This window comes from Myodes glareolus, chromosome 4, assembly GCF_982192425.1.
Source record: "Myodes glareolus chromosome 4, mMyoGla1.1, whole genome shotgun sequence".
NCBI lineage: Eukaryota > Metazoa > Chordata > Mammalia > Rodentia > Cricetidae > Myodes > Myodes glareolus.
Window position 1 is genome coordinate 70,656,219 of NC_142029.1, and position 25,997 is coordinate 70,682,215.

At 47.0% G+C, this 25,997-nt stretch overlaps 1 protein-coding gene across 1 annotated transcript in view; it reads right to left on the reverse strand.

Moving 5' to 3' along the window:
• Positions 1-2,551: 2,551 nt before the first annotated feature.
• Sorl1 (sortilin related receptor 1) overlaps positions 2,552-25,997 on the reverse strand; it is a 163,796-nt gene continuing 140,350 nt past the window's right edge. The window contains exons 37-48 of the mRNA XM_087905541.1: positions 25,387-25,491; positions 24,510-24,582; positions 21,837-21,919; positions 20,714-20,810; positions 19,385-19,569; positions 17,018-17,137; positions 15,942-16,106; positions 13,763-13,937; positions 12,968-13,074; positions 10,695-10,887; positions 7,733-7,945; positions 2,552-6,571 (exon numbers count right to left, since the gene is read on the reverse strand). Coding sequence (XP_087761667.1) covers positions 6,504-6,571; positions 7,733-7,945; positions 10,695-10,887; positions 12,968-13,074; positions 13,763-13,937; positions 15,942-16,106; positions 17,018-17,137; positions 19,385-19,569; positions 20,714-20,810; positions 21,837-21,919; positions 24,510-24,582; positions 25,387-25,491 — 1,584 coding nt within the window. The 3' untranslated portion in view covers positions 2,552-6,503. The remainder of the gene's footprint in view (positions 6,572-7,732; positions 7,946-10,694; positions 10,888-12,967; positions 13,075-13,762; positions 13,938-15,941; positions 16,107-17,017; positions 17,138-19,384; positions 19,570-20,713; positions 20,811-21,836; positions 21,920-24,509; positions 24,583-25,386; positions 25,492-25,997) is intronic.

Here is a 25,997-nt window from a genome sequence, read left to right on the forward strand (position 1 = left end):
GAAGAGTGTTCAGATGCACTGAGCCATCTCTGCAGCCAGGACTTCCTCTTTAAAGCAGAGATTCATGCCTAACTCAAAGGTTCATTTTCAGAATTAAAACCCTTTTCATAAATGGTTTCATATCATGATTAACAAATAGACTTCAAAAGAGAACCAGCCTGAAGTGAGAGCTTAGCAGTGACTAGCACTGACTGCTTTTCCAGAGGACCCAGGTTCAAGCTCCTGCCTGGCAGCTTACAATCATCTGTAATCCACTCTCAGGGGATCCTATTTGTTCTTCTGGTTTCCTCAGACACTGAATGCATGTGGTACACAACATAGACACAATCTAAACACCCCCACATATAAAATTATACTTTAACAAACTATATAAGTAGATGGGTGACTTAATGTGTGAGACTGTCCATTGCTGAATGCATTCTGGTCGTATAATTCTAAGTCTCTTTGCTTTCTGTTTTTTGGTTTTTTTTGCGGGGGGGGGTCTTGCCGTTAGCACTTCTTTCTGATTTTAATTTGCTGTAGGCTCCATGGGGGTGGGGGGCCTGCATTCCATGACCACAGCAGGCAGATGAAGTCAGAAAATGGGTCAGGAACAGAGATATGTCCCAAGATTCAGAGACCGTGAATTTCTCCTCAGAGTTAAGTTTGGGAATCAGTGCATAGCAGGTGAGATAATTCAGAGAAGAAACGACTCCCGAGCCTGAAGTCTCCACTCTAACCCAGTGTGGATGTATTAATACCATCGACCATGTCATATGGGAGAGAGGAAGTGGCTCAAAAGCAAAGCAGATGAGACAATCACAGGACTTGTGACTATCACACATGGACTTGCAGTTTCAGGCCCCACTGCCAAGACCTTTCCAGAAGAAATGGCTACCAGAAGCGACAAGCTGAAGGGCCCAAATGGAGTGAGGTGTCTCCTGGTGTAGTGTCAACAGCTTGTTGTCCTTTATTGGGCAATCATGGGTCAAGCTCAGGTCCTTCCGACTTCCTTTGTCCTTTGCCCTTCCCAGGAAGTCATGGCCTGCTCAAGACTGGCTTCCTAGGCAGCTCTCCCCACAGTGGTAAGACACACGGGCCTTGTGACTTTCTGTGACAGGTTTTCACGGCCAGTCTCTAGCTAGACAGTGTGAGGTTGCATGCCGGCCTCGTAAGGTTGGTTAGGGTGTGTTTGGCTATGAGAGAAGAAGACATAAGCATGGTATGTAGGCTTGAAAACCCAAGTTTAGGCCATGACCAGATAAAATCACCCAGGTGATGGGATTCTGCTTGGGATTTCTTAGTACCTGTATTGAAACACTGTGCTCACTTTGATATGAATGACAGCCTGACAGTTTTGGCACAGAAGGACAGACTGAGACCTAGGGTCGGAAGTACCTAACACTGAGCCTGGCTTTGCCATTCAGTCTCTGCTTTCCTCTACATCAGGAATTCTCAACCTTCCAGATACTGCAGCTTTAATAAGTTCCTTATGTTGTGGTGACCCTCAAGCAGAAATTATCATTATTGTTATTATCATTGATATTTTTAGAGGTTTCTCTGGGTAGCCCTGGCTGTCCTGGAACTCACTCTGTAGGTCAGGCTGACCGCAGACTCTCAGAGATCCACCTGCCTCTGCCTCCCGAGTGCCGGGATTAAAGGCGTGTGCCATCACGGCCTGGCAAAATTATTTTCATTGCTACTTCATGACTATAATTTGCTACCATTATGAATCATAATGTGTGGTGGTGGCACATACCTTTAATCCCAGCACTGGGGAGGCAGAGACAGGTGGATGAATTTGAGGCCTGCCAGCTCCACATATAGGGTGTTCCAGAACAGCAAAGACTACACACAAAGAAATCCTGTCTCCTATCTCCTAAAACAAACACATCAGAATGTAAATATCTGTGTTTTCCAATGGTCTTAGGTGATCCCTGTGAAAAGGTTGTTTGACACCCCCCACACACACCACAAAGGGGTCTCATCCCACAGATTAAGAACGGCTGCAAACAACATAGTTCTGTGTGCCTCTTTTTTTTTTTTTCCTCAACCACGGAACTGAAACTACTTCAGACTTTTGCTTTGGCTCAAAGTCCAAACAAAAGCAACGTGTTGGATGCTAAACTTTAGAAAGCAGCCTGTCCCTGACCATAATTTATGTCCTTGGTCTAAATTTATGATGCTTGCACTCACTGCCCTTTGAGAGATAAGCGTGACACTTTCCAGTCGGGCTCACTGTGTTTAGGAAGTGTTCTCAGGTACCTGGCTCCTCTGCCCCGCGGGGCTTTCTTCTCTCAGGTTAAAAAGTCACCTCCTTCACCAACTGTCCCATACATAGGTACGGTTCTCCTGGGGGCACCTGAGTCAGCGTGCTTGTGGGATTATGTGTGCTTCTGGAGCTGCCACCATGCACCACGGTGCTCAGCAGCCACCCCACCTCCAGACGCTGTGTTCTTTGAGGAGCCGCCATCCGAGACCAGCTCCTTAACAAAATTATCCCAGGTCTTAATGTTCTCTCTTCTATAACATAAACACCTTTTTCAAAGAGACAAGCCAGCTGCTGCTTGGAGACTGTGTTAGCCATCTTTATTGCACTCAACAGAACAAAGTAAGACACACACCGTGGATATTCAAATAGGGGGTGGTGGTTTTGTTTTTTTTTTTTAATGTTTTGCTTTCAATTCTTTTGAACTCAGTTAAGTTTTTATTCAGTGAAAAAAGTTGACACCAAGACAAAAAGATTATCTTAAAATTGTGCAACAATGTAGTAAAATCTTCAGCAGAAACCAGTGACTTGGACACCTAGCAAGGCGGCAACCGAAGTTATAAATACCTAATTTTTACTTTGGAGAGAAACAAGCACACATTGTCTCACTTGAAATCAGAGCAGAACAGGCCTTTATTTTGCTGCAGATACTTCTGACTTTGCCTAACGTGTCTAGAAAGTCTTCACAAGAGTCTTTAAATGGGGAGTGACGTGGGTGTCTGAGGGTGATAATGTTCCGCCTCGGCGCTCCTGCTCAGCCCACTGGAGTTATTACACATGAAACTGACACCCTGCTGGGGTTGTTGCTCGGCTCTGATGATTACGTTCATAATATGGCTGCTCAAAACAATATGGGCAGAAACACATGCATTTGATCCTCCCTTGGCCACGCTCAGCGGTGGTACTCCATCTGAGGATGCATTTCTCGTCTATCTACCACAGTGCACATCTCTTGCGACTTTATCCCGTATCTTAGTCTTGCATAGGAAATAGTCTATATAAACTTAATGCCCTGGCTTTTATTACACAAAAGTTGTACCTGAAAAGCAGCACACACTCCAGTTAAGTAAAACATCACAGGAATGTTGAAATACAATCCCGACGCGAGGAAGCATCTGCAGAGGTTAGAGTAGATTCTTAACAGCGGCAGTGGGAATGGAAGTCCATCTAGTGATATGTCTGAATTTCTCCTGAGGGGACCTCTCCTCTCCTCTCTACTGAAGCAAGAGAATTCTCAGGAACTCATGGCCCTCTTCATGGGACAGAGAACTAACCTATGAGATGGGGTTTGGGCCCAGGTATTTGCGCTGACCACTAGGGGCCATGTGAAGACAGGATGTGCCGAAGAGATGCCTGTAAGGGGCTCAAAACTACCACTGGCCTTCCTAGCTCCCTCCTAGACACCCAGGGTCTTCCGTCTGCTCTCTAAGTTGGAGAGTGGCGGTTAATCTAGCAGGCCATCTATCTGGAGAGGAGAGACCATGCAAGTGACTGTCCCCTGCCAGCTTTTAATCATATCCAGTGATGCAATCAGAGATAATGCCTGAAGAGCCATTCCTCCAACAGCCAGAGTGCTAGCCAGCTGCCCAGCAGTAGGCCAAGCTCTCCGGCTGACCAGGCCTCAAACCGTAAGAGTCTCACCTGTGTGCTCAGATGTGGCCCCTCTCCACAGACCTCGGAGAAACTCTCCTCTGTCACTGCACCCACACAGGCCCAGGTTCCACAAAGCTCAAAGGGTATTCAGTATAGGAAGGGAAAACAAATCCGTTCCCACACAGTCCACAGGAAACCAAGTACCTGGTGTTCCAGTATATTCCACTTCCTGGGAGGTGGGAACTTGCCAAGACTACACATATCTTAGTTCTAATTCCCTATTGTCGCTCCAACCTCTGGACTCTTGCAGATAACGTGGATACATCAAAACCTCCACAGAGCGAGGCAGAGGGAAACGGGAGTGCGTGCTCGAAGAGTTCACAAAAATAGACAATTTACACATAGCTGCATCTATCCGGCTTAGTCTTCGGGACCTCAGCTCTGCTATTTATATAAAATAGTCTAGCCTTAAATGGCTACATGTTTTCAAACAGCACAGTGCATCTTCCGAGGAGAGGGGTGGCGGTGGGTCTGTACAGTACTATGGTTCAGCATTGGGAGGCCCTGGAGACTGGCCTCAATGCTTGGCAACAACGCCCGTTGCCTGCAGGAGACATATGCTCCGTGAAAAGGCTCGCCTGCAGAATAATAGACAATAGTGCCGCTGAGCCTTTTACACCAGCTTCTACAAATGCCACCAAAAACTTGGCAGGAAAAGAAAATGAGAAAATATACTTTCCTAGCAGTTCAATTCAATGGCTTGCCTCCCACCAGACTGTTAATCTTTCAGCTACTTAAAGACTTTATTTATGTGGAGGTGGTAGGGCTGGGGGAACATTGAGCAAAACTTGAAAGCAAGACAAGATAAAGCTGAAAAAATTCCAGTCTGGGGGAAAAATTACAGTGAAACAGAGGGTGAGAGGAAAGAGGAAGAGGAGTTGTAAGACAACTGACCCCTTATTCCTGGCATTGGATACCAGGAACTATGGCACACAGTATAATGTGTATCTACAAGTCAAAATGCTCATTTAATAGACACAGATGTTCTAAGAAAAAAAAATGGCTCTTATTTTCCAAACAACCCTCGGGTAAATTGTGACTCTATTTCCACCAAAGAGTGATACTTTTAGCTAAAAGAAACCAGCACTGGTGAGGAGGGACACACCGCACAGAAGGGGAGGCAGGCGTCACAACACTTGCATCTAGAAAACACGTGTTCAAAGGCAGAACTTTGGAATATTCGCAAAGCTTGCTGCTTTTCCGCTGCAAGGGAGGAAATCCTCAGGGAGGTTGTTCGTACAGCCCAAAACATGACACGCTGGACATCGGTGCTTACACGCTGGACTGAAGGATGGGTTGAGGCCACAAAGAAGTCCACAGAACTTTCAAGTGGCCGTGACATGAAACACGGGGTGCAGGGGCTGTGTTTAGACACACGTGGTGTTTCACAGAGAAAGCAAATGAACAAATCTGCTAATGGAGAAGTTAAACGTTCAGATCACCTTCATCTCTGGCAATACCTCCAACACTCTCTATGGATGGGTGGGGGCACAGGCTAGGGAAACAGGGTTGGGGGTAAGGGGTGGGGGTGGGGATCAGGAGAAGGCACTGACCAAATTCAAAATGACTGCATATATCAGTATGGACTTTTGAGGACAATTCAGTGGCTTAAACCCAATATAAAGTTTTACATTTGAAATTCTTTGGTGGTGAGTAAAAGCAAAAGGAAAACTCAAATTAAAAATGGAGACATGGCATACTATATTTGCAATGCGTATCTATCATGGCACAGATCTAGAACTTTCTCCCACAACCACAGTAATTTTGTTTTTCAAGTGACAATGATCCCAGTGTATAAGAAAGCAGTGTCAACACTTGGCAGCTTCCAGAGGTACACTTTGTACAGAGACATGCACAGTAAAAGCCCAAGGATTCCTAGAAGACGGGGTGTGGCTTGCAGGGCTTCCTAGGCTGTGGCTCAGCTGAACCAGAATCTAGGACTGACCCAGCATTCTCTCCTGACACAAGCAAACCCAGACAGGATTTGCTCCTGCTCCCCACCCCCTACACTGATGGGCAAGGGGCCCTTAACACCTGGGATTTCAGACGACCACTAAAATATGGCCTTATACAGAGTCCCAATAAATTAACAAAGACAACAGAACAGGACCTTTCCCCACAAGACGCCCACACACTTATGTAAACTAAACCCAAACACAACGTAAAATCTGAGCAGTTTTCAAGGAGAAATGTGATTCTGCCCATCACTCTCTCTTGAAGTTTTTATTAAATACATTTCTGCGTCTTAGAAAAATAAGAATGGTCAATTTCATGAATCAAAATGATCTCACAGACTTAAAAGCATGCCCAGCAAGCACAGCTCTGTAAGACGACATCAATGTCAAATCAAAGCAACGTGGTCACTAAAATCAACCTGCTTTCAGTTTCACAGTTGACACTACAAAGTTTATCCATTCCTTTCTCTCCTTTTTTTTTGTTGTTGTTGTTGTTTTGTTTTTTTGTTGTTGTTGTGGTGGTGGTGGTTTTGGCCCATATAAAAATAACATATTGCAACTCAAAGTGCATCTTTTAAAATAAACCATCAACTATCTTTATCAAATAAAATATTTACACCATTTGGTTTCTAATGAGAAAAGCTCCTTCACGCTATCACCATGGGGACATCGTCTGAGAATCCAGTTATCATAGGAGCGTCTTCATCGTCCTCTCCTGAAGACAAAACAGTCAGGCCTTGGTGAGTTCCCGAGTTTCATATGACCCCAGATGCCACCACTCTACCCATGCCTACAGGCTTACAGCAACCCCCAGCTAAACCAACACGAGTCCTAAACCCTAGCTTGGCCTGCTTATGCTCAAGGTCAGTTTCTTCTCTTCCCTAAAGGACCAAATTAATTTTAATAGTCACTTGAAGTGAAATCTGTAAGAAGGTGACTCTCATCTCCCACAGCTAAATGGGTGGCTGGTTTCTCCTACTTGGATTATCTGTCCTCTTTCTCTTTTCAATCTGAACTGCTCTGAGCAAACAGAGATTAACTGAAGGGGATTAAGAATGTTTAGGGCAGCTTCTTCCCAGACTTCGTGGCTGTCCCTTTGAGACTCCTGTTACTTGGCATTTAGTGACTACTGAATGGTACCCTAACAGGCCAACCAAAAGGAGTCACCAATTCATGTTAGGCCCTTCAAGTCCTTGCTGATTAGCAAAACCAAAATCAGAGAAGGCAAGGGACTACAGGTGATCTTAGGATCACTGGGGAGGAAACCCTGCCCTTCATAAAGAGAAAAGCAGCAATGACTAGTCTATAAGAGAAGGAAAGCCACAAACTCATGTCTGCTGCCTTGAGTGTGGCGGAGCCTTTCCCACACTCACTCTCTTACATGACCTGACTACTAGCTCGCTCAGCTTAAGGCTGGCGGTATGAGAAGACTTCTCATAGGGATCAACAGATTTCTCTTCAGAAATCTATGTGCCTCAGCCCCACATAGGGTAAGAAGAGGCTGCTCTGACAATGGAAAGAGGTGTGGTTGGCTGAAGGGCCTCACAGAGAAGCTGACCGAAGATGTGACCCTTTCATCTTGAAGCCCTCCAGAGGAAGGATTAGACTGGGGTCAGGTGAACACACTTGAGGATTATTTTGAAATTTGGGGAGCATTCAAACCCAGGCCCTAATACAGGTACCTTCCAGTTCTCCCCAGCTAGGGACCAGAACTACACAATTAAATATAATGTGTTATTCTGTTTAAGAAACAAGAAAAAGCGAAGAGCCCAGACAGTGGGAACACTAGCCTGTCTTGAAAGGATGAGGTGGAAGACTCTTCCCTGACCACATCCCTGACTTTCTAGGGTTTCCCCTGGTACCCCTGCCTACTTACCCAGGTCATCCCCAGAGGAGAAGATGGCCGAGCCCAGCCTGGAGCTGTAGTGGCTGTTGGCGAATGCAGTAAAGCTGCTCTGGAGGCGGCGGTGCTTTGTGTAGAGGATGGCAAAGCCGACACCCAGGCTCAGCAGGATCAGGAACAAGATAGGAACCACCACAGCGGCAACATCGGTAGACCTGGCAGCCTGGACCGCTGCTGTATCTTCACCTGCAAAAGCAACATTCCCTGCCAGGGAGCCTCCTACCTGAGGGCCAGAAGAAGACGGCCCAGGCAATTTCTCCAGGCCCCATTCACCAAAGAAAATAGAAAAAGAAAGAAAGGAAGGGAGGGAGGGAGGGAGGGAGGGAGGGAGGGAGGGAGGGAGGGAGGGAGGGAGGGAAGGAAGGAAGGAAGGAAGGAAGGAAGGAAGGAAGGAAGGAAGGAAGGAAGGAAGGAAGAAGTTCAGAGTTTGCAAGGGTTCTAACACTCAGCTTGCCTTTCTTGTATGACATGTTCCGGCACATGTGTGAAGACTGATGTTTCCCAAGTACTTACCATGAGCCTGTAGACTGTGGGCCTTGCACATGCAAATACAGTAATTACATTAAACTCCTAATCACTGCCTTGTTGGTTATTTAGATAGTCTCTTAGAAGGGAGACCTTTGTTGGGACATCAACACTGATTTCATTAGCATTATTACTTAAGGCCGCTTGCTTGCCTACATAAGAGGATGTGAAATCAGACCACTAATTAACGAGATTGCAATTATTTCCCCCTACTTGGCACCAAAGTCACTCCGCGCTGCAATTACCTGAAGCTCCACAAATGAGATTCCTTCACTGCAACGCTGACTAGACAGCTCACCAAGCTTTATGGTTTTCCTCCCTCTCTTTCACGTAAGTAAAAAAGAGAAACAATCTTTCCATATATATTTGACATTTTTAAAAGCTCATTGTTAAGCCACTTGGCTGTCTATAACTTGCCGAAGATGCTGCCTTCCCGTGGTCTTACACAAATGATGGCTTTAGGAGGCTTACTGACAGATAGGTCCTCACTGGGGCTCTGGAGAAAGGCCATTCCCCACTCTTCAACTCCACATCTGTTGGAGTTGGAGGCCATCATTTTGACAGTGAGTAGAATTTTCACACTAGTCTGCACTTGGGGGCAGGAAAACGGAGTTTTGGAATCAGTTTTTAGCCAAGGAGGCAGCTATTTCTTTGCACATAGTTTCTACAGACCTCGGAGTTGCTCCCTGGTGTAGGGCAAGATGGCATAAGCAAGCCCCTGTCTCACAGAGAAAAAAACATCATAGCTACCCGGGGATTCCAGCAGACGCAGTACCAATCAAAACGGACCAGAGAACAGGCACTTCTTGTAGGCGTAATCTAGCAATTCAGTACGCATGTCTCTAGTTAAATTTCTTTCATTTTCTGAACAGGGAAATAAAATATTTTCCAGCCTACCCCAATGGTGAGGTGGTGACTTAAAGAACTACTGCCTGGCTGGACTTCTGGGGGTGGAATATGCTTGATTCCCTGAAAGCAGCTGCCAGGGGCCTCACAACAGACAGTTTCTTCCAATGTGTATTTCACAGACTAATAACTGGTTTTGCTTAAAACCAGGGCTTATTAAGGAAAAAGCCTATTATCAAGAGTTTTGCTGTTTGTTTTCTGTAGGACCTTCCCAGAGCCTTGCCTATGCCATGACTCTCTAAAGGGAGGTAGAAGAAGAGAGGGTTTATCCTCTGAGCCAGTGGTTCTCAGCCTTCTTAACTCTGCAACCCTTTAACACAGTTCCTCATGTGTGGTGACCCCCAGCCATAAAATTATTTTTTGTCGCTACTTCAAAATTGTACATTTGCTACCATTATGAATCGTAATGTAAATATTTTTGGAGATAGAGGTTTGCCAAAGGGGTCACAACCCACAGGTTGAGAACTACTACTCTTAAGAAACTGTTTATTCTGCATTGGTCCCACCACCCCCACAACCCAGGAAGGCCCATAAGAGAACGTGTAACTGTAACCCTGCCTGGTTCTTGGCTAGAAATAAAGGTACCTACAAAATCTAATGGTAAGATATTTGTTGAAATCCTGGACAAGATACCACAATGCATGTATGCTCCTTTTAAAGCAATAATGTGGCCTAATCCTGGTATCTACGTGTCCCAAAAATAGAGATCCCACGTCATGACAAAGTGCGAGCAGTATGTGGTGGGATGAGCTAATCACATGGAGAAGTACAAGTCTATTTGTGCGTCCAAGGCTCTGAGAAGTCCCATGAAAACCAACAAACAAAATTCTTGTTTGTCTAGCTTGCCTGGATTTACTGAATCATGTGAAAGACTGACAAATATTTCTGGGTTTGTCAGTGAGGGCCTTTTAGAGGAAATAAGCAGGTGGGAAGACCCACCTTCAATGTGGGTGACACCATCCCCATGGGCTTGGGGCTTGATGTAATGGAGGAGAAAAAGGGGAGGGCTAAGCACCAACATCCTCCCACTGCTGCTTCCTAACTGCTAATGCAGCCTAAGCAGCTGGCCCAGAATCCCGCTGCCATGCCTTCTCCTCCAGGACAAGCTCTAGCTCCTCGAACCGCCAACCAAAACAAATCCCCCACTCTCAACTTGCTTCTTGTCATGTATCTGGTCACAGTAACAAGTGAAGAAAAGGAACTAATAGGCCTACTGAGTTTCCTAAATATGGTTCCCTTCTTGTCCTTTCCCCAACTTTACACTCTATGTGGTACCCTGCAATCCCAGTTCTTTCTGCACTAGGACCACGGCCAGTCGAGAAGTCTTTATTAACTACATCAGTACCGAATGTACTGATTTTAGGTACTAAATTGGTACCTAAGTGATTTCTTAGGCACACAGACAGTACTTAAAATGTGTTTTGGAAAGACCATCAGAAAAACCATCGCATCCCTCTTCTTCCTTAGAACAGGACACAGACAGGACAGCCACACAGCAACTCACCTGAGCTCAGTTCGTCATACAGCAGCACGGCAGGCTCCCCACAGATCTGGCTGCCAAAGAGACAGCGTGCTTGGACCGTGAAGGTATAATTATGACCCATCTTCAGGTTGGACACTTTAAAGAAATTGTCAGTAGTATTCCCGAGGTAAGCGGTGAGGTTCAGAGCACTGTCAAACATGTGTATCTCATAGCCCTGCAAACAAGCACACAATGGACTGTTCTGAGGTTTGAATAAGGGGCCTGAAGGTTTCCGTGACTGGTCCCAGTTATTGGTGAGTCCTCACGGTGGCGTTTTTATGGATGCTAACATACTTTACATTCCTTGCTAGTTCTTTTGATTATGTGATTGAGATATTAAACTCAGACAACGTGCAGAAGAGGAACTGCAAGGTCTGGCTGCAGGAGAACCATTTCAAGCATTGCATTCTCAAAGTTCCAGGCAGCAGCTGCTTGAGCCCACCAATACCAGTGCCTCAAAGAACCTGACACTTTCGTAATACTTCGTAGTAAGGGATTTGACTAGTGATACCTCCTGGTGGCCATGCAATCGGAAAAGGAACTGCTGGAAGACCACCTTCATTCACTTTCTGTCTCCTAGCTTTCTGGTTCTTTCGAGGCTGATCCCAGAGTCAGGCAGTCTGATGTTGACAGAGAAGCACTTAAGCAGGCTGAGGGCTCTATTCACAGGACAGTACGAAATTATCCCTTCCCTCATTGCCTCAGGAAGTCCCAGACTATTATGCTAGGAAAGAGACAGGCCAGACCCAAGATGCTGGCTAGAATCAGACTGGTGGCCAGCTTCTCTGCTGCCCTCCAGGGTCCCAGTGTCAAACTCTGTCCACATCCAAGCCCACTGCACAATCAGCCTCTTGGTTCCTACTGCACTGACATGTCTCTAATACTAAGCCAGGGGGAGGAGGGGAAGGCACGCTACACCTAGGCCGGCACCCTCCACTAGAAATACAATACTGACCTGCAACTCCAACTGATGGGCTGCCCATTCAGGCTCCCCTAGTGGAAAGTGGCTGCCAAATTGGGCTCCCCAACACCTGACTGGCATCCCACCCCCTGCACTCCTTCTTACAAGCTAGTAATGATTGTTTACTGTCTAGTGTAAATCCAGTGCAGAACTTCTTGAAAACACGTAAAGATACAAATGAAACAACAAACACAACCATCAACCACCTAGACTTTTCTTCAGTAGACTCTGTTGGGCATTTATGTTTCCTCTTTTTACCATGAAGCAAGAGTACGTAAAATTTTATTAAATTTAATAAATTAATTAAATTAAATTTAATTAAAGTATTATCAAAGAGCCTTCCAGAACTTTGAACCAATCTATATTCTCAGTGTCATCGCCGAGCTAGTCCTCACACTGGCATTACTGCCCCAAAGTTCTTTGCAGGCTTGATATCTTTGTCATTAGCTTGCTAGGGTCCTTTCTTTTCCTGCACACAGCTGCCAGAATGCTTTACTGTTCAGTACCTTTCAACATTGGAGGATTCCTGGATAGATTCCATATTCCTAAAGACATTCGCTGCATAAATACCACAGCTATGGCAACTGTGAGGAGTCTCACAGAAGGTGAGGACTTTCAATGGGTACCTGAGCCTGGATCTCACATGACTCCCTGCTCACATTGTTTTTCCAGGTAACCACAGCTGGATCATCACAGCCCTACTTTGCTTTCATGGGAACCAAGCCAGTTTCAATCAGTAATGAGCCCACCCTCCTGGGCAAATCTCTTGGCTCTCACTCTCTTCCTTCCCTCCCATGGCGTTAGAGTACTGGCCCACCAATAGTGAAATGAAGGCATTTTTTTCATCAGCCCACCAAGTATCTTCATGTACTTCTTGCTCCTCCTAATCACTCTGAAGAAATGATGACAAGGTACTAGTTGGAGAGCGTGGCTCAGCTTCCTGGCACACTGGGACCACAGCCTAGCTGTCAAAGGGTCGGGGAAGAGTGGGGCACTTGGTTTCAATGCTGCGCACTCTCCAGTTGCAGGGAGCACAAGTCTCCCGCCCATTTCCTTTCCAAGGACAAGTGTGTGACTGTGAGTGCTGATGTGCAGAGAGTCTCGCGCTGCGTGGGCAGCACAGCCATCTCTCTAGCCAGCAAATGGTCCTTTCGCTCTTGAGTTCACTCCCATGCCTGACACTTTCCTTCCTTCCTTCCTCATGCTGTCTGCCAGCCTGCTGTTAATGAACTCATGTCTGAAACAGTATGCCAACAAGAGTTCCAAAGTCACTGAAGACACACGAGGAACTTACCCGGGTTTCACTGAACTGCTTTTCCTTCAAAGCTAGGCTTTTCCAAAAGAGAAGAACGTGGTCATTTTCTGTTATGATTTTTAAGGCGTCGGGTGCTGACAACGAAACTGAAAACGGAAGATTAGGCCACTTGCAGTTAGTACACACGTACCACGAACCCAGCCTAAATGGGCCTGGACCCCACTACTGCAACTGCTGACACTACTTGCTGCTATCTAGGCTGCTGAGTTAGTGACAAACTCACTGAACAGGAGCCTAGCCAACCTTCCAGTCGACAGCCTTATTATCGGTCTCCCTACATTCTATCTGCCCGGTCAACAAGAGGGCCAATGGGACAGAGTCCAGGCCCTCATTTTAAGGCCTGGCCTCACCGAGAATACTGTTGGGTTTCTTGACTCTCTTGAGCATTCCTTCTTTCCTCCCCTGGCCATGGTAAGACACACTAAGGGAGGGTAGTGTGAAAAGAGACTCAGAGAGAGTGGAGACGGCTCAGTTGTAGAGTGCTTGCCTAGCATTCAACACACACTGAGTTCAAGTCCTCAAATTGCAATATATATAGAGAGAGAGACTTCAAGAATATAGAAAATAAGAACCTTTCTCAGACTAAGTCTTGGTCCCTCACCAGATCCTAAGAACCCCCCCCCCACACACACACACACATTCATGCTTTGGTCTGCTGTAGCATGGACAGAGAAGAACAATGCCTACAGAGGTACTCCAGCCTTCCTCTGTGCCGAGGTCTGCAGCTACAAGGTTGCTCAGTGTGCAGCAAGGCCTTTCTTCCTCCCCACTGACCTGTGGTGATTTTTATGCTGGACTCCTTGCTCATGTTCCCCAGCTGGACGACAATATGGTATTTTCCGCCAGGTTCCAGCTTGTTAAGACTGTACTCCACAGTACTGTTGCGAGACTTGACTTTGTAGCTCCTGTCGGTCTTCCTGATCAGATCTTTCACGGCAATTGCATAGAACTAAGACAAACAGAGGGAGGAAGGAGGATCTGAGTAGCAGGCGGATGCAAGGTCTTTTACCTGAAATCAGCTATTGGTTAGGAACAGTACCTCACACAATGCAAATGCCCTTGTTTCAGTTGCTGTTCTATTGCCGTGAAGAGACACAGTGGTCAAGGCCACTCATGAAAGAAAGCGTTTAATGGGAGCTGTGCTTACAGTTTCAGAGGTTAGTCCATTATCACCATGGCCGAGAGCATGGCTGTGTGCATGGCACTGGAGCACTAGATGAGAGCTCCTGATTCACAGAGAAGGAGAGAGCCTGGGCCTGAAATGGACTTTCGACACCTCAAAATTCACCTGCAGTGACACACTTCCTCCAACAAGGTCACACCTACTCCAATAAGGCTACGGTGAATCCTTCTAATCCTTTCAAACGGTTCCACTCCCTGAGGGCTGAGCATTCAAACATTGAGACTATGGGGGTCATCTTTGTTCCACCCTAGCCGTGTAACAGTTAGCAGGGAGTAATAACAAGAGACAGTGTGTGTGCATGCTCCATACAGACACAATTCTTTTTCAGATGCATTCAATGTGGTCGAATAAACAGAGATGGAATTCAGGCTCAGGGCTGACTTTTCTGAGCCTCACAGTCTGACTCATGCCCTTCAGAAAGTCTTTGGGGGTAGCCAGGGTCTATCTTATAATGAATGTACATTTCCAGAGCTGCAAACAAAAGTATTAGCTAGATAAGGGATGGGAAGGGAAGGGAAAGGGGAAGGGAGAGGAGAGGAGAAGAAAAGGGAGAAAGAGGAAGCAGGGATGCAAAAAAGAGAAAGGAGGGAAAGAAGAGGAGAAAACCAAATGTGCTAGGAAAAGACACATTAATTGTGACATCAGCAGCAAGGCTTCTGTCTCTCCATCATGATAACAGTTTCTGTTATCATAACCTCAGTGGAGGCACTGCCTCCTTCATTTAACTTATAGGAAAGTCTGTGGGGCATTTTCTTCATTGATGATTGAACAATGAACAGTTTCTGGACACTGACAGAGAGGACCATGGATGAAGATGCTCAGCCCCCATGACAGTTTCTGGATACTGATACTGACAGAAGGAAAACATGGATGAGGATGTTCAACATCCACAACAGTTTCTGGACACTGACAGAGAGGACCATGGATAAAGATGCTCAACCCCCATGACAACAAATTCTGGATACTGTTATTGACAGAAGGAAAACATGGATGAGGATGCTCAACCCCCATGACAATAGTTTCTGAACACTGACAGAGAGGACCATGGATGAAGATGCTCAACCCCAGCTCTAAGGTATGAACAGCCCCACCTGCTCTTTCCCAGGCTGCTGCTTATTTGGGAGTGTGGAGGGAAGGGGACACATTGAACAAATAGGAAACTCGAACACCAGGGAGAATCTAAGAATCAAGAGGTATCTCAGCAGCTAAGAAGAAACCACACTGCTGAGGTATAGGGGTGAGGATCAAAGCAGTCCAGAGCAAAGAAGATTGGGGTACTTCTAGCATCAATGTCCTATGCTATTTTTTCTAGAAAGGGATAGAAAACACTGAAAAAGTCGAGATAGAGATATTTTAGGCTTTGAGGGTCTTAGAATCTCAACCACAAAAAATTCTATTGCTAGCAGCATGAAAACAGACATAGACCATACATACACTGACAGGTGTGACCCTGGTTCCAACTAAACATTGGTTTAAAAAAACAATCCACAGGCTGGATTTGGCCTGCAGACCTTTGTGTGTTGAGCTCTGGTTAATGAAGGGAATGAAACTAGCTGAGGAAGGACAGAGAAATATGGTGTCATAAACAATGGAGGAGTGCCAACTCAGAAAGAAATCTGTCTTTGACCACATAGAAATGGGGACGAGGCTTGCCGAGCTCAGCTAGTACCTGTGTGTCACTTGTCACACTACCTGGCGCCCTCCACTGCACTCCACTTACCCAAAGCCTGCTAAGCACAAGCATGGCAGACCGCATGCCTTTCCACTCACCAAGTCCTGGTCCGGAGAGTCGTAGGGCGATTCCCACTTGATGACTGCTGAGGTTTTGCCTATTTGGACTGCATGCAGGTGACGAGGTGGAAGCCTGCTGTCTGGGATCATCTTCACTACGACGTAGTCAGAAGACGGCCCTTGGTAAGGGATCAACACCCGGACCTAGGGGCCAAGCACACTCAGCAAAACACCACCACACAGGCTCATGCAACCTCTGTCAAACTACTTTTCAGTAAGCTAAAGACACATGACCACAATTAAAACTCAGTTGGCACAAAATAAAATAAAATAGTTCCCTGCCTGACCTAGACTGTTTTTGTGTTTTGGCTTCTGTCCAGAAATGCCCTGGACATATGTAAGCATAGACATATGATATATAAATACATACATACAAACATATGCATGTGTGTATGTGATACGTGTGTGTGTGTGTGTATGCAGCCTATCTTTTAAAAATCTTTTCCACACAACCATACTTTCCCTCATAAAAATTAATAATTTGGGATCAGATTTTTTTCCCTCATGGGTACATTCAGCACTGCCTTCTTTTGGACAGTTCTTTATTCTACTCCATGGATAAGCCATAATCTATGTTACCAATCTTTCCTTGAAAGATTTAGGTTATATCAAATCTTGTGTTCTCACAGGTAATACTGGTCTAGGTGCTGCCCACTACTTTTGTAGTTTGTTTTGGTCAACTTGACACAACCAGAGTCATCTGGGAGGAGAGAACCTCAGTGGAGGCACTGCCTCCTTCATTTAACTTATAGGCAAGTCTGTGGGGCATTTTCTTCATTGATGATTGATGTGGTAAGGCCCAGCACACTGTGGGTGATGCCACCCCGGGCAGGTGGTCCTGAGTTATATAAGAAAGCAGTCTAAGCTATCTGCCAAGTGACCAATGCTCCACCCCTGAGCTGCATTTAGGAAACTGGTTGTGGGGACTTACAAAGAAGATGAATCTAGGTACCCAAGTCACCCGTTCTACTAGAGTTGAGCTCAGGAGCCCCCAACACTTAAAAAAACCTCCTTTAAATAGAGGTACTTCTGTCTCCCTGGCGCAGAAAGCTTACCAGAAACAAATACTGCTCATCCTTGTTGACGATGACTGTCTTATTGTGAAGTGGAGTGGTTAAGCTCTTAGGGTTTCTGTAGAGGTCAAGAAAGGACGTGGCATAGAAAATGCCATAAACCTGGTAAAGGCAGAGAAGAGAAAAAGACATCAGCTGATGGGTCAGTGCCCTCATGTTTTGAAATTGCTGACTTGAGACCTTGGAAGCGCTCCTAAAGCACCCAGAGACATCTTCCTTCATCCTTCTTTATGGTGGAGGTGCTTTGGAACAGGAGTGCTCTGTGTGTGTGTGTGTGTGTGTGTGTGTGTGTGTGTGTGTGTACGTGTGCGTGCACCTGCAAAGGTGAGCATGAGCAGCTCCTGTTTGCACAGAGCTTCTTTTTGGGGAAGAACAGACAGGAAGGAAAAAAGAAAAATTCTGCCATGAGAGCAATTGAGAAGCGCTGGCTGCCATTCCAAGCACTGTATAAAGGGTCAGGGGAAAAGAGAGCTTACAAAAGAAGGGTGACATTACACAATCAAACAGCAGTGACGGGGAGCTGAGCTGTGCCTGAGGGGCCAGCAGCTGGGGTGGAAGTTGAAAAGTGAGTGTGGGAATCTCACCAGCTGTGGAATGGACACAGAAGGACAGGTGTGGCCAGCTTCAACCTCCCAGCTTTCCTTTAGTGGAAGAAGGCTACATTCCCTACCACCATGGAAGCTGGAAGAGTCAGTAACAAGATGTCTGCCAATGAGATGCCAGCAGGTGTCAGCCAATGAGATCCCAACAGGTATCAGTCAATGAGATGTAAGCAGAAGTGCCCAGTGGGATGGCCCAGCAGGCTCTTTTAAAAGCAGGACAGTCTACCTTCCTGCCCTCCTGCAGCCTGGTGTTCAGACAATAACTGCAGCTCCAGCACACTGCCCGCCCAGGAGATGACCTTAAAGACGTACACCACTGGCTGGAGATGGCAAGGCCTGTGTCCTCTCCAGGGTGAATGTGTGTTGCTGCAATAGAGGAGGCCCTGGACTTCACTTGGCCAAGGGTATGTTCAAAGCACTGTCTATGGGTCCATGTAGGGGATCACAAACTAGGGAAGTGGACAAAGCATACAGCAAGGGATGTCAGCTGAGTTCATATGGGAAGGAACAAGCTGAGAAGATAAAGAAGGATCAGAATGCTTCCTCCCCTGCGCAGGACGCCAGGTACCTGCAGAAAAAGAATACACATTTGCAGGCACCCTGGGCAAAGAGAGGGGGTTGCCTGGGGGTGTCAATGTCCCAGCAACAGCATCACTTCTTGTAACTCTGCTCAGAAGCTGGTCTGGAGAGGAGGAGTTTGGATAACAAAAGGGAAGTGGCCTCCCAGGAGCCAGTTAGCCAGAAGGAGGTGGGAAGAGAGACAATGACAAGGTGGCAAAGCAAATGCATATGGGATAGCAAGACAGGAACAAGGGAATCACGAGGCTTAAATGGGAGGCCTTGGTCCAATAGGGGCTTGGTGCTCAGAAGTAAGATTATCTCATTATAATAGGGTCCAGTCCATGGTACATGGGGTGGGGTCGCTACTGGGATGGAGTCGCTAGTGATGGGAAAGGGCTCCCAGAGCCTATGGGAGTCAGGCGATTAGAAGAGCCCCTCATCAATGTTGAAGAAGCCGACCATGAGTGCTGCCAGAGCACTGGGTGAAGAGACAAGAGCAGGTGACAGTCACCCACATCGGGCCTCATTTGACTCATCACATATGAAAGCTGGCTGTGTGTGACCAGAGAACGCACAAGCCAAGGCGCGGCAGAAGTAAGGCTGCTTTTCCAGACTGGCACGCAAAGAGAGGCTCTAGCATTGTATGAAGCGCCACTGTTCTGCAGACTCCACCTTACTCTGGAGGACCGCTCAATGGGACAAGTGTGTCTGCGCCAAGTTGAGTCTATTGATAATCCTGTCTCCTTGTGGGTCTGTGTACTCTCCTTCAAGGTCAAAGGGAGTGCTAAGGAGGGCTCGGGCTTTTGTCTGTGTCTGTTGCTCGGCATCACATTGTGGAGTGTGCAAGAGAACAGAACTATATTAAATTTAAAAATTCAATCAAGCTCACCACCCAGAATGAGTTCCTTATCACGTGAATCCAGCACTTCACATGCATGGTCTACCCAATGACAAACATCGGGGAGCTATCTCTGAGGCCAGCAGAGCGAGGTCGGGGATGCAGGGACTGGCTGGGAAGCCACGTCACTTCAGGAAGTAATCCTGAGCTGGTGGGTGACTTGCATTTTGGGAAAGCAAAGAAGAAAAAGCAGCAACAGAGAAGAAAGAAAGTCCCAGGGCTGTCTGTACAGGGGCTTAAATTTAGGAGGTCCTGACCACCTTGGGATGGTCATTCTTGTCCACTTACCACATTCTTAGGGCCGGTCCACACACACTCCACAGCAGTCTGGTTGATGGCCTTGGCTTTGAGACTCGGAGCAGGTGGACGGATGCCTCTGGTCAAGACATGCTCAAACGCCAGAGGACTGTCCCCCAAGTCTGTCTTGGCCCAGGCAGAAATCTCATAGGATGTGTGAGCTGTCAGATTGTTAACTGTGAAAAGAAGGAAGGAGAATGCCAGGGATGTGTATATCTGAGGTGTGAATATTTGTGTATTATGCGTGTGTGTGTGTGTGTGTGTGTGTGTGTGTGTGTGTATGGGAAGGTAACAGTCAAGAATTTGTTTGGGTTTACACACCGTACTTTTCAACAGTTTGCAAATTCATTTAATATTTCCCTGCTCTAGCACATGTAACTCTTAGAGACTGGGTAACTTCTAAAGCTGACTGTGTGGACGTACAATTGGAAAAACAGTCCTGCCGTCACAACCTGAGTTATACGGCATTTGAAGAAGCAAGGGCTATGACCTAGTCCAGTTGCTGAGAGTTTCCTAGCAGGCACAAGGCCCTGGGTTCAATCCCCAGCAAGGACAAAAGGGAATAATCATAAAAGCTGATGGTGACAGTGAGGACGGCAACACACCCGAGCTTTCCGTTTCCTCAGACTACCAAGTAGGGACTGAAACAACGACAGCCTGCCCTTTTCAAACCAGCCGGAAGGAGAGGAAAGGAGGATGCTCCCAAGCCACTCACAGCACTCACAAGCAGCTCTTGGCATTGAGGGTTTCCCTCTTAGAAATACATTAGCATCTTCCCATGAGACCATCTTCAGATAAAAGAATTGTAATGGAGCTCAGTGTTTGCACAGACCTAAGTGAGGACTGGACCACCTCCTCTTTTCATCTGTTTGCTCTTCTGTGCGGTTGACAGATCTCTCCTGAATGCCAATACACACCAGGCCTCGTCCTACCTCTTATTAGCTGAAGGAGGGCACAACTAGAAAGAAGGCAGGTAATGGAATCTGGACAAGATTCTTACACAGGGCAAAATCATCTCCAGGAGTTAAACTGACTCCTGACGGTTCCTCCTCCTCTCTTGCCCCAGCTTACATTGGGGGCCACTGGGTTTAGAAGGAGGTTTAAGGAGGCAGCAAGCTAACACTCTCTGCCTGGAGTTAGGAGGATGCAGACAACATCCTCAAAGGGCAAGGACTATCCATGCACAACCACCCCCAGAGAGGACCCCGCTCAATCCCAGCCTCCCATCCCCGCCCTAAACACAATCTCTGCTCCCAGGAAGGCACTGATCTGACTCACTGCCCATCCCGCTTACAGACCAGCGCAGCTTCAAGGTGTTACCTTTGTGTGACAATGAGCTTCCTTGGAAATTCAAGGTTTTCTTCTCTTGTTTGTGGGCATCAAATGACCAGAAAAGGTTCACCACATAGCCATTGACCTGCCAAGAACCAGGAAGCATGTGACATGATCAGCTGACACAGTCAGGGGACACGCTTGTACACCAGGCAGAGATGGTCTCGTTCGCTGTCTCCTCGTCTCTTTCAATGGACAGTGTTTCTTCTGATTTTTCATCAGCTGTTATTTGTGTGGCCATTAAATACATTTAGTTATTTATAGTAAGGAGCAGGTAAGGGGAACACCTCACCTCAGGCTGTCGTCTTAGTCAAGGCCAAGAGGTTAGTACTACCTTGTCCAAGAGTTCTCCATTAGCAAAGATTTTGAACTAAAAACCATCACAAGTGGGACAACAAGGAAGAAAATGCCTTCATAACCAACATTATCAACAAAGGTCCACACTAGGTCACCTCTTCTATCGCTCCTCTTTGAAGCTAAGAACACGGTATTACACGCACTTAAGAGAATGGCACAAGGACCCTGAAGACCCACCCTGCTGCAACATCACAGATGGAAAGGGATGGGATGAGAAACCGGCAGATGGGAAACAAACTTATGGAAGTGGATTTCAATTCGAAAGAACACAGGGACAGATAAGCAGGCTATGCAGACAGGGCTCAGAGGGAGCCCTCCCTCCACGGTGGAGGACGAGAGTGACTGGGTAGACGTCAGAGATACACAGCAGATGGCTTTCTGAGGCATCTGATTCTCCCAAAAAGCTCGCTCTACCACAATGGGAACTTCTACATTAGCCCTGAGTACCAGGAAATCCAATAAAGCTGAAAATTACAGGGCGCACATATTCTGTTCACACCAAGTCTTTCTGTGCACTGGAGCTGTGAACCATTTAATTATATGGTTAAAGAAGAAAGGAACCAGGCTGAGGCAGAATAATTGCATGTGGAGACTCGAGCTGTTCTTCGTGGGGGAAAGGAAACAACCCGGGTCTGGCATTTCAGCTCCACTAGAGCAGGCCCTTCATTGCTCCTAATCTCCCTGCCCTAGGATCCATGAGTTCTCACACAAAAGAGAGCCCCACCCAGCTGCCAGTCTGAGAACTCCACGTTACCTTGATGTCACCGTCCATGGTCAAGGTAAAGCTCAGAGAATTTTCATCGTAGCTGTCAATGTGGATATTCGGGGCTTGAATCACTGAAAAGAAAAAGGAGTCAAAGAGAAACCAACACCGTGGAAAGTGAGGAAGGCGGGACTTCACAGCTTTCATCTCGACAGACAACGCGGCCTTTCAGCCAGGTAATAAAGGGCACAGCGGCAGTCTGAATGCAGCCATCTCTTCTACCACTGTTTCCCTGACCGAGGCCGGGCTCACCGTGGCTTGATAAACACATGGTCTTGGAGAGCTAGTCAGTTGGCCTGGCAATAAGGTTGGACAGAAACGTTCCACTGTGCCAGTGTCCCCACATGGCCCAGCTTCGGCCTGGCTCTTGAAGAGTCGGGATCCCTGTGAGTGATGTCTTTATGAGGAACAACAAAGTTCCAGCCTCCTCGTGACCTACTGAAGGACAGGACTTCTTGAAGGAGAAACTAAGTTATAAATGTGTGTGCTGTGGGTTGGGAAGTTAGGCGGCTTCTGGAATCCGGCCAACGTGAGTTCAAATTCTTGATTCCTAACACCTAGTAACTGTCAAACCAGGAGCAAGTCCCTTATCGTCATGGCACTTGGAGTGGGAAAGGTAAGGGCCAAGCAAGTGCACAGCTATTGTTCCCTTCCTTCCCTTTTCAGAAAAGTCTTGCTTAAAGAGCAATGAGTACATTCCAACAGCTAAGAGCTGACACTGACCTCTGAGGGCACAAGGAGAGCATGGCCAAGAGAAAAACCTGTGTGCTCCGGATGAGCATCGGCAGAGCAGCGAGAACGTCCGCCCATGAGAAAGGCGACAATGCTGAGCCCAGTGTCACCTAAATGAGTTCCAGAATCCAGCATGGTCAGACGACACCACTTAAGTGACAACTGGGCTTTGACTCTCAGGACACAGCCCTTCTAAAGGCAAGGCAAGGGAGTTTGGGTAAAAGACATGTTGAAACCTAGGGCGGCCCCATTAGATGCTCAAAAAATGTTATAAAACCAGACTTGAGAAAAACACAAGGACCAGGAGAAAGGCTCTGAGAAGCTTCGGGCGGCCAACTGAGAGCCAGAAAGTGCTTGGTGCTAAGGGAAAGTCTGGACTACAGTGGTGACCACGGGCAGCTCACGACTCTCCAGAGTCCAGATGCCTCTGCTACAAAACGAGGACAACAATACTTCAGTCGTGGGATTCACAAAAACGAAGATCACAGCGTGTGGTAAGCAGAAGCACCCCGCGCACAGTGGCCTTCTCACTGGAGCCAGTGTCAAGCTGCCGCCTTCACCAGGAGGGGATCCGGCTGTGGTCGCTGCTGCCTCCGTCCTTCATGGTAACAGAGCTACCCTCCGCACATAGCCTGACCAAATCATGTGAGGAGAGCGGAGACTTGGGAAAATCATGGGGAAGAGAATGAAGGAAACTAAAACTCAGGGTAAACTTCAAATGCAGATTTGACTTGTGCCTACTGAATTCGGAAACAAGGTGACCTTCCAAAGTTCCTCCTTTTTATATTTGAATGGTCAGTATACTTTGGCCCAGATTTTTGTAGAGAGAAATAATAAGACAACAGGACTCAAGGAGAGGGAATTCAGCACAGCCTCTTTACGACCTGCCAGCAGGCTGCCCGCTGACTGGTGGGCGGCATTAACTCTGACTGCCTCCTACTCTGATTGCCACAATTGAGTTTAGAGTAGCTGAACTGAGTCTCTATCACCAAGAGCTTCTCACAGGCTCAGATGAAAGTAGAATCACCCAATCACATCCCACGCCATAGAGATCAATTGGTTTTAATATCTGTTGGGCCACGGGGTGAAGGTCTCCAGGGTCAGAGCAGAGGCAACCACTCAGGACGATGGGCTTCCATCCACTGTTCAGTAGGTACCAGAATCCTTCACTCAGATACTTCAATTTACTCGCCCTCCATCTGAACTTTTAGTTACCACTAAATACCAAGGATGGAGTAGAGCAAACAGCAAAGAACTCAGCCCCAAGGGGCTCCCATGAAGGATTTGGAGCAGCCTTTTGACAGGCAGAGCAGCCCAGTACAGGGCTCTCAGCCCAGGGGAGGTGTGTGCCAGGATGGGTCAGAGCACAGGCTTTGGAGTCAGGGATGTGAGGTTTGAGTCCCGGCTTTGTCATTTATGTGTGTTCTAGGACAAACAACATACCGCTTCCCCCTCCTTTATCTTGCAACTATTCCGAGGGACCAGTTAGATAAGTTCATGTGTGCAGAACAGTGAATTACAAGCACCAAGGGTCAGCTCTTGTGTTATGTACCATCCCTAACCCTGACATGCTTGTCAATGTAACCAAAGGAGAGGTGCACAGACATCAGTGAGGTGCCCTAATAATGTGTGTGCAAACCACATCCAGCTTTAAGAAAAGGGACTCCTATTTCAGAAGCTGCACAAGCTCACAAAGGGTCTGGCATAATGACCTTTGGAAATCAAGGCTTGGAGGAAGAATATACTCAGTGGCTGCCCAAGAAGACTCAGCGTCTTTGTGAGTGTGTGGACACTCAACCAAAGTGTCCCTGTGCTGGGGCAGAGGAGGCTCGGAGAAGCTTTCTAACCTACGCTTCTCCTCTCCAGCTCAAAGAAGGTCATTTCCAAAGGGCTTCCATCTTCTCTAAACCCGCAGGCGCCCAAGTCGCTCACCTTTTCCTTTCGTGGTGGTGATGGATTTAGAATCGCTCCAGTTTCCTATCCCGCGACTCGTCACCGCAGCCACCTTTCCCAGTCACAGTGTGAGTTAATAGGAAATAAAAGAAACACACCACACAGTAAGAATTGTGAATGAGCTAAATGGCTAAGGCTTCAGCAGTGAGGGCAAAAAGAAATGTATCGACAGAGTGACCCAGGACATTCAGAGGCCCCAGCAAATGAAATAAGAGGACCAAAAGAACTGCAATAGTCCTAAGAATATAAAATTTCTATTGATCCTATTGATACCCAGAGTCTTCTAAAGGGCAGGTGTGTGTGTGTGTGTGTGTGTGTGTGTGTGTGTGAGAGAGAGAGAGAGAGAGAGAGAGAGAGATATCTAAGCTCTATATCTGTATATAGAGACACATATATACACATATAAAAAAATCCTAGCGAAATTATCAAAATTATCAGTGCAAGGGAGTCTTTAGGAGATGTGTCTTGATGGCTTTAATAAACACCCTTTGCACAAAACTATCTCCTTTCTGGCAAATATATTAATACCGCATTTCATAAGAGCCTCATGAAATTGGTTTAAAAATGCCACTTAGCACTGTAGCTCCTGCAGCTAATGACAAGCAGAAAAGAGGTGAGCACAGAAGGACAGACCCCAGAAGCACCCGAGTGTCCCGTTAGAAGCAGGGAGATCTGCACAGCTGCGAGTTATTGGTGATCTGGGGCGGAAGCTGAACTTCCTCTTTGAGACAAGGCACTGGGTGTTTCGAAGAACCCTAATACTCATCTCTTAAACATAAGCATAGAGATGACAAGCAGGAGCCAGCTCTCTGTGTTCTAAGACCAGCCAGTGGCCGGAGAGGATGTAGACACTCACTCTGATGGTATAGAGGGCATTGAGCAGTAAGTTCTTTATTTCTGTAGAGTTGCTAGTGGCTCTCTGCGAGGCCCACATCTTGGAACCACTCCTGCTGTATTCCACCTGCAAGGAGAAGCTCAGCATGAGTAGAGGGTGACCAGAGGTCGGCCCATCTAACGCCTTGCAAAGATGCATGCGGGGAAAGATGGGGCGGGGATGGCTAGTGTTGACTGTCAACTTGAGGGAATCTAGAATCCCCTGGGAGATGAGGCTGTGGGTTTCCCTTGTCTGATGATCTGATTCGGTTAACTGGGGTGTAGATAGCCCACCATTTCCATGGGCTGCATGCTGTATGAATGGGTGCTGAACACAGGCACCCTTTGCTGCCGCCTGACTTTGCATGCAATAGGACCAGCCATGTCAGCTCTTATGGCCTTGCATTCCCTGCCACTGTGGACTGCACCCTTGGACCGCAAGCAAATCTGTGTCCCTTTGTTGCCTTTGTTGGATTATTTTATCGCAGCAACAGAAAAAGAAAGTTGGACTGATGTGCAGTATCCTAAGAGATGGACCATTATCCACAACACCAAATCACCTCCTGGGGACACAGAGCGCCCGGAAACTCTAGC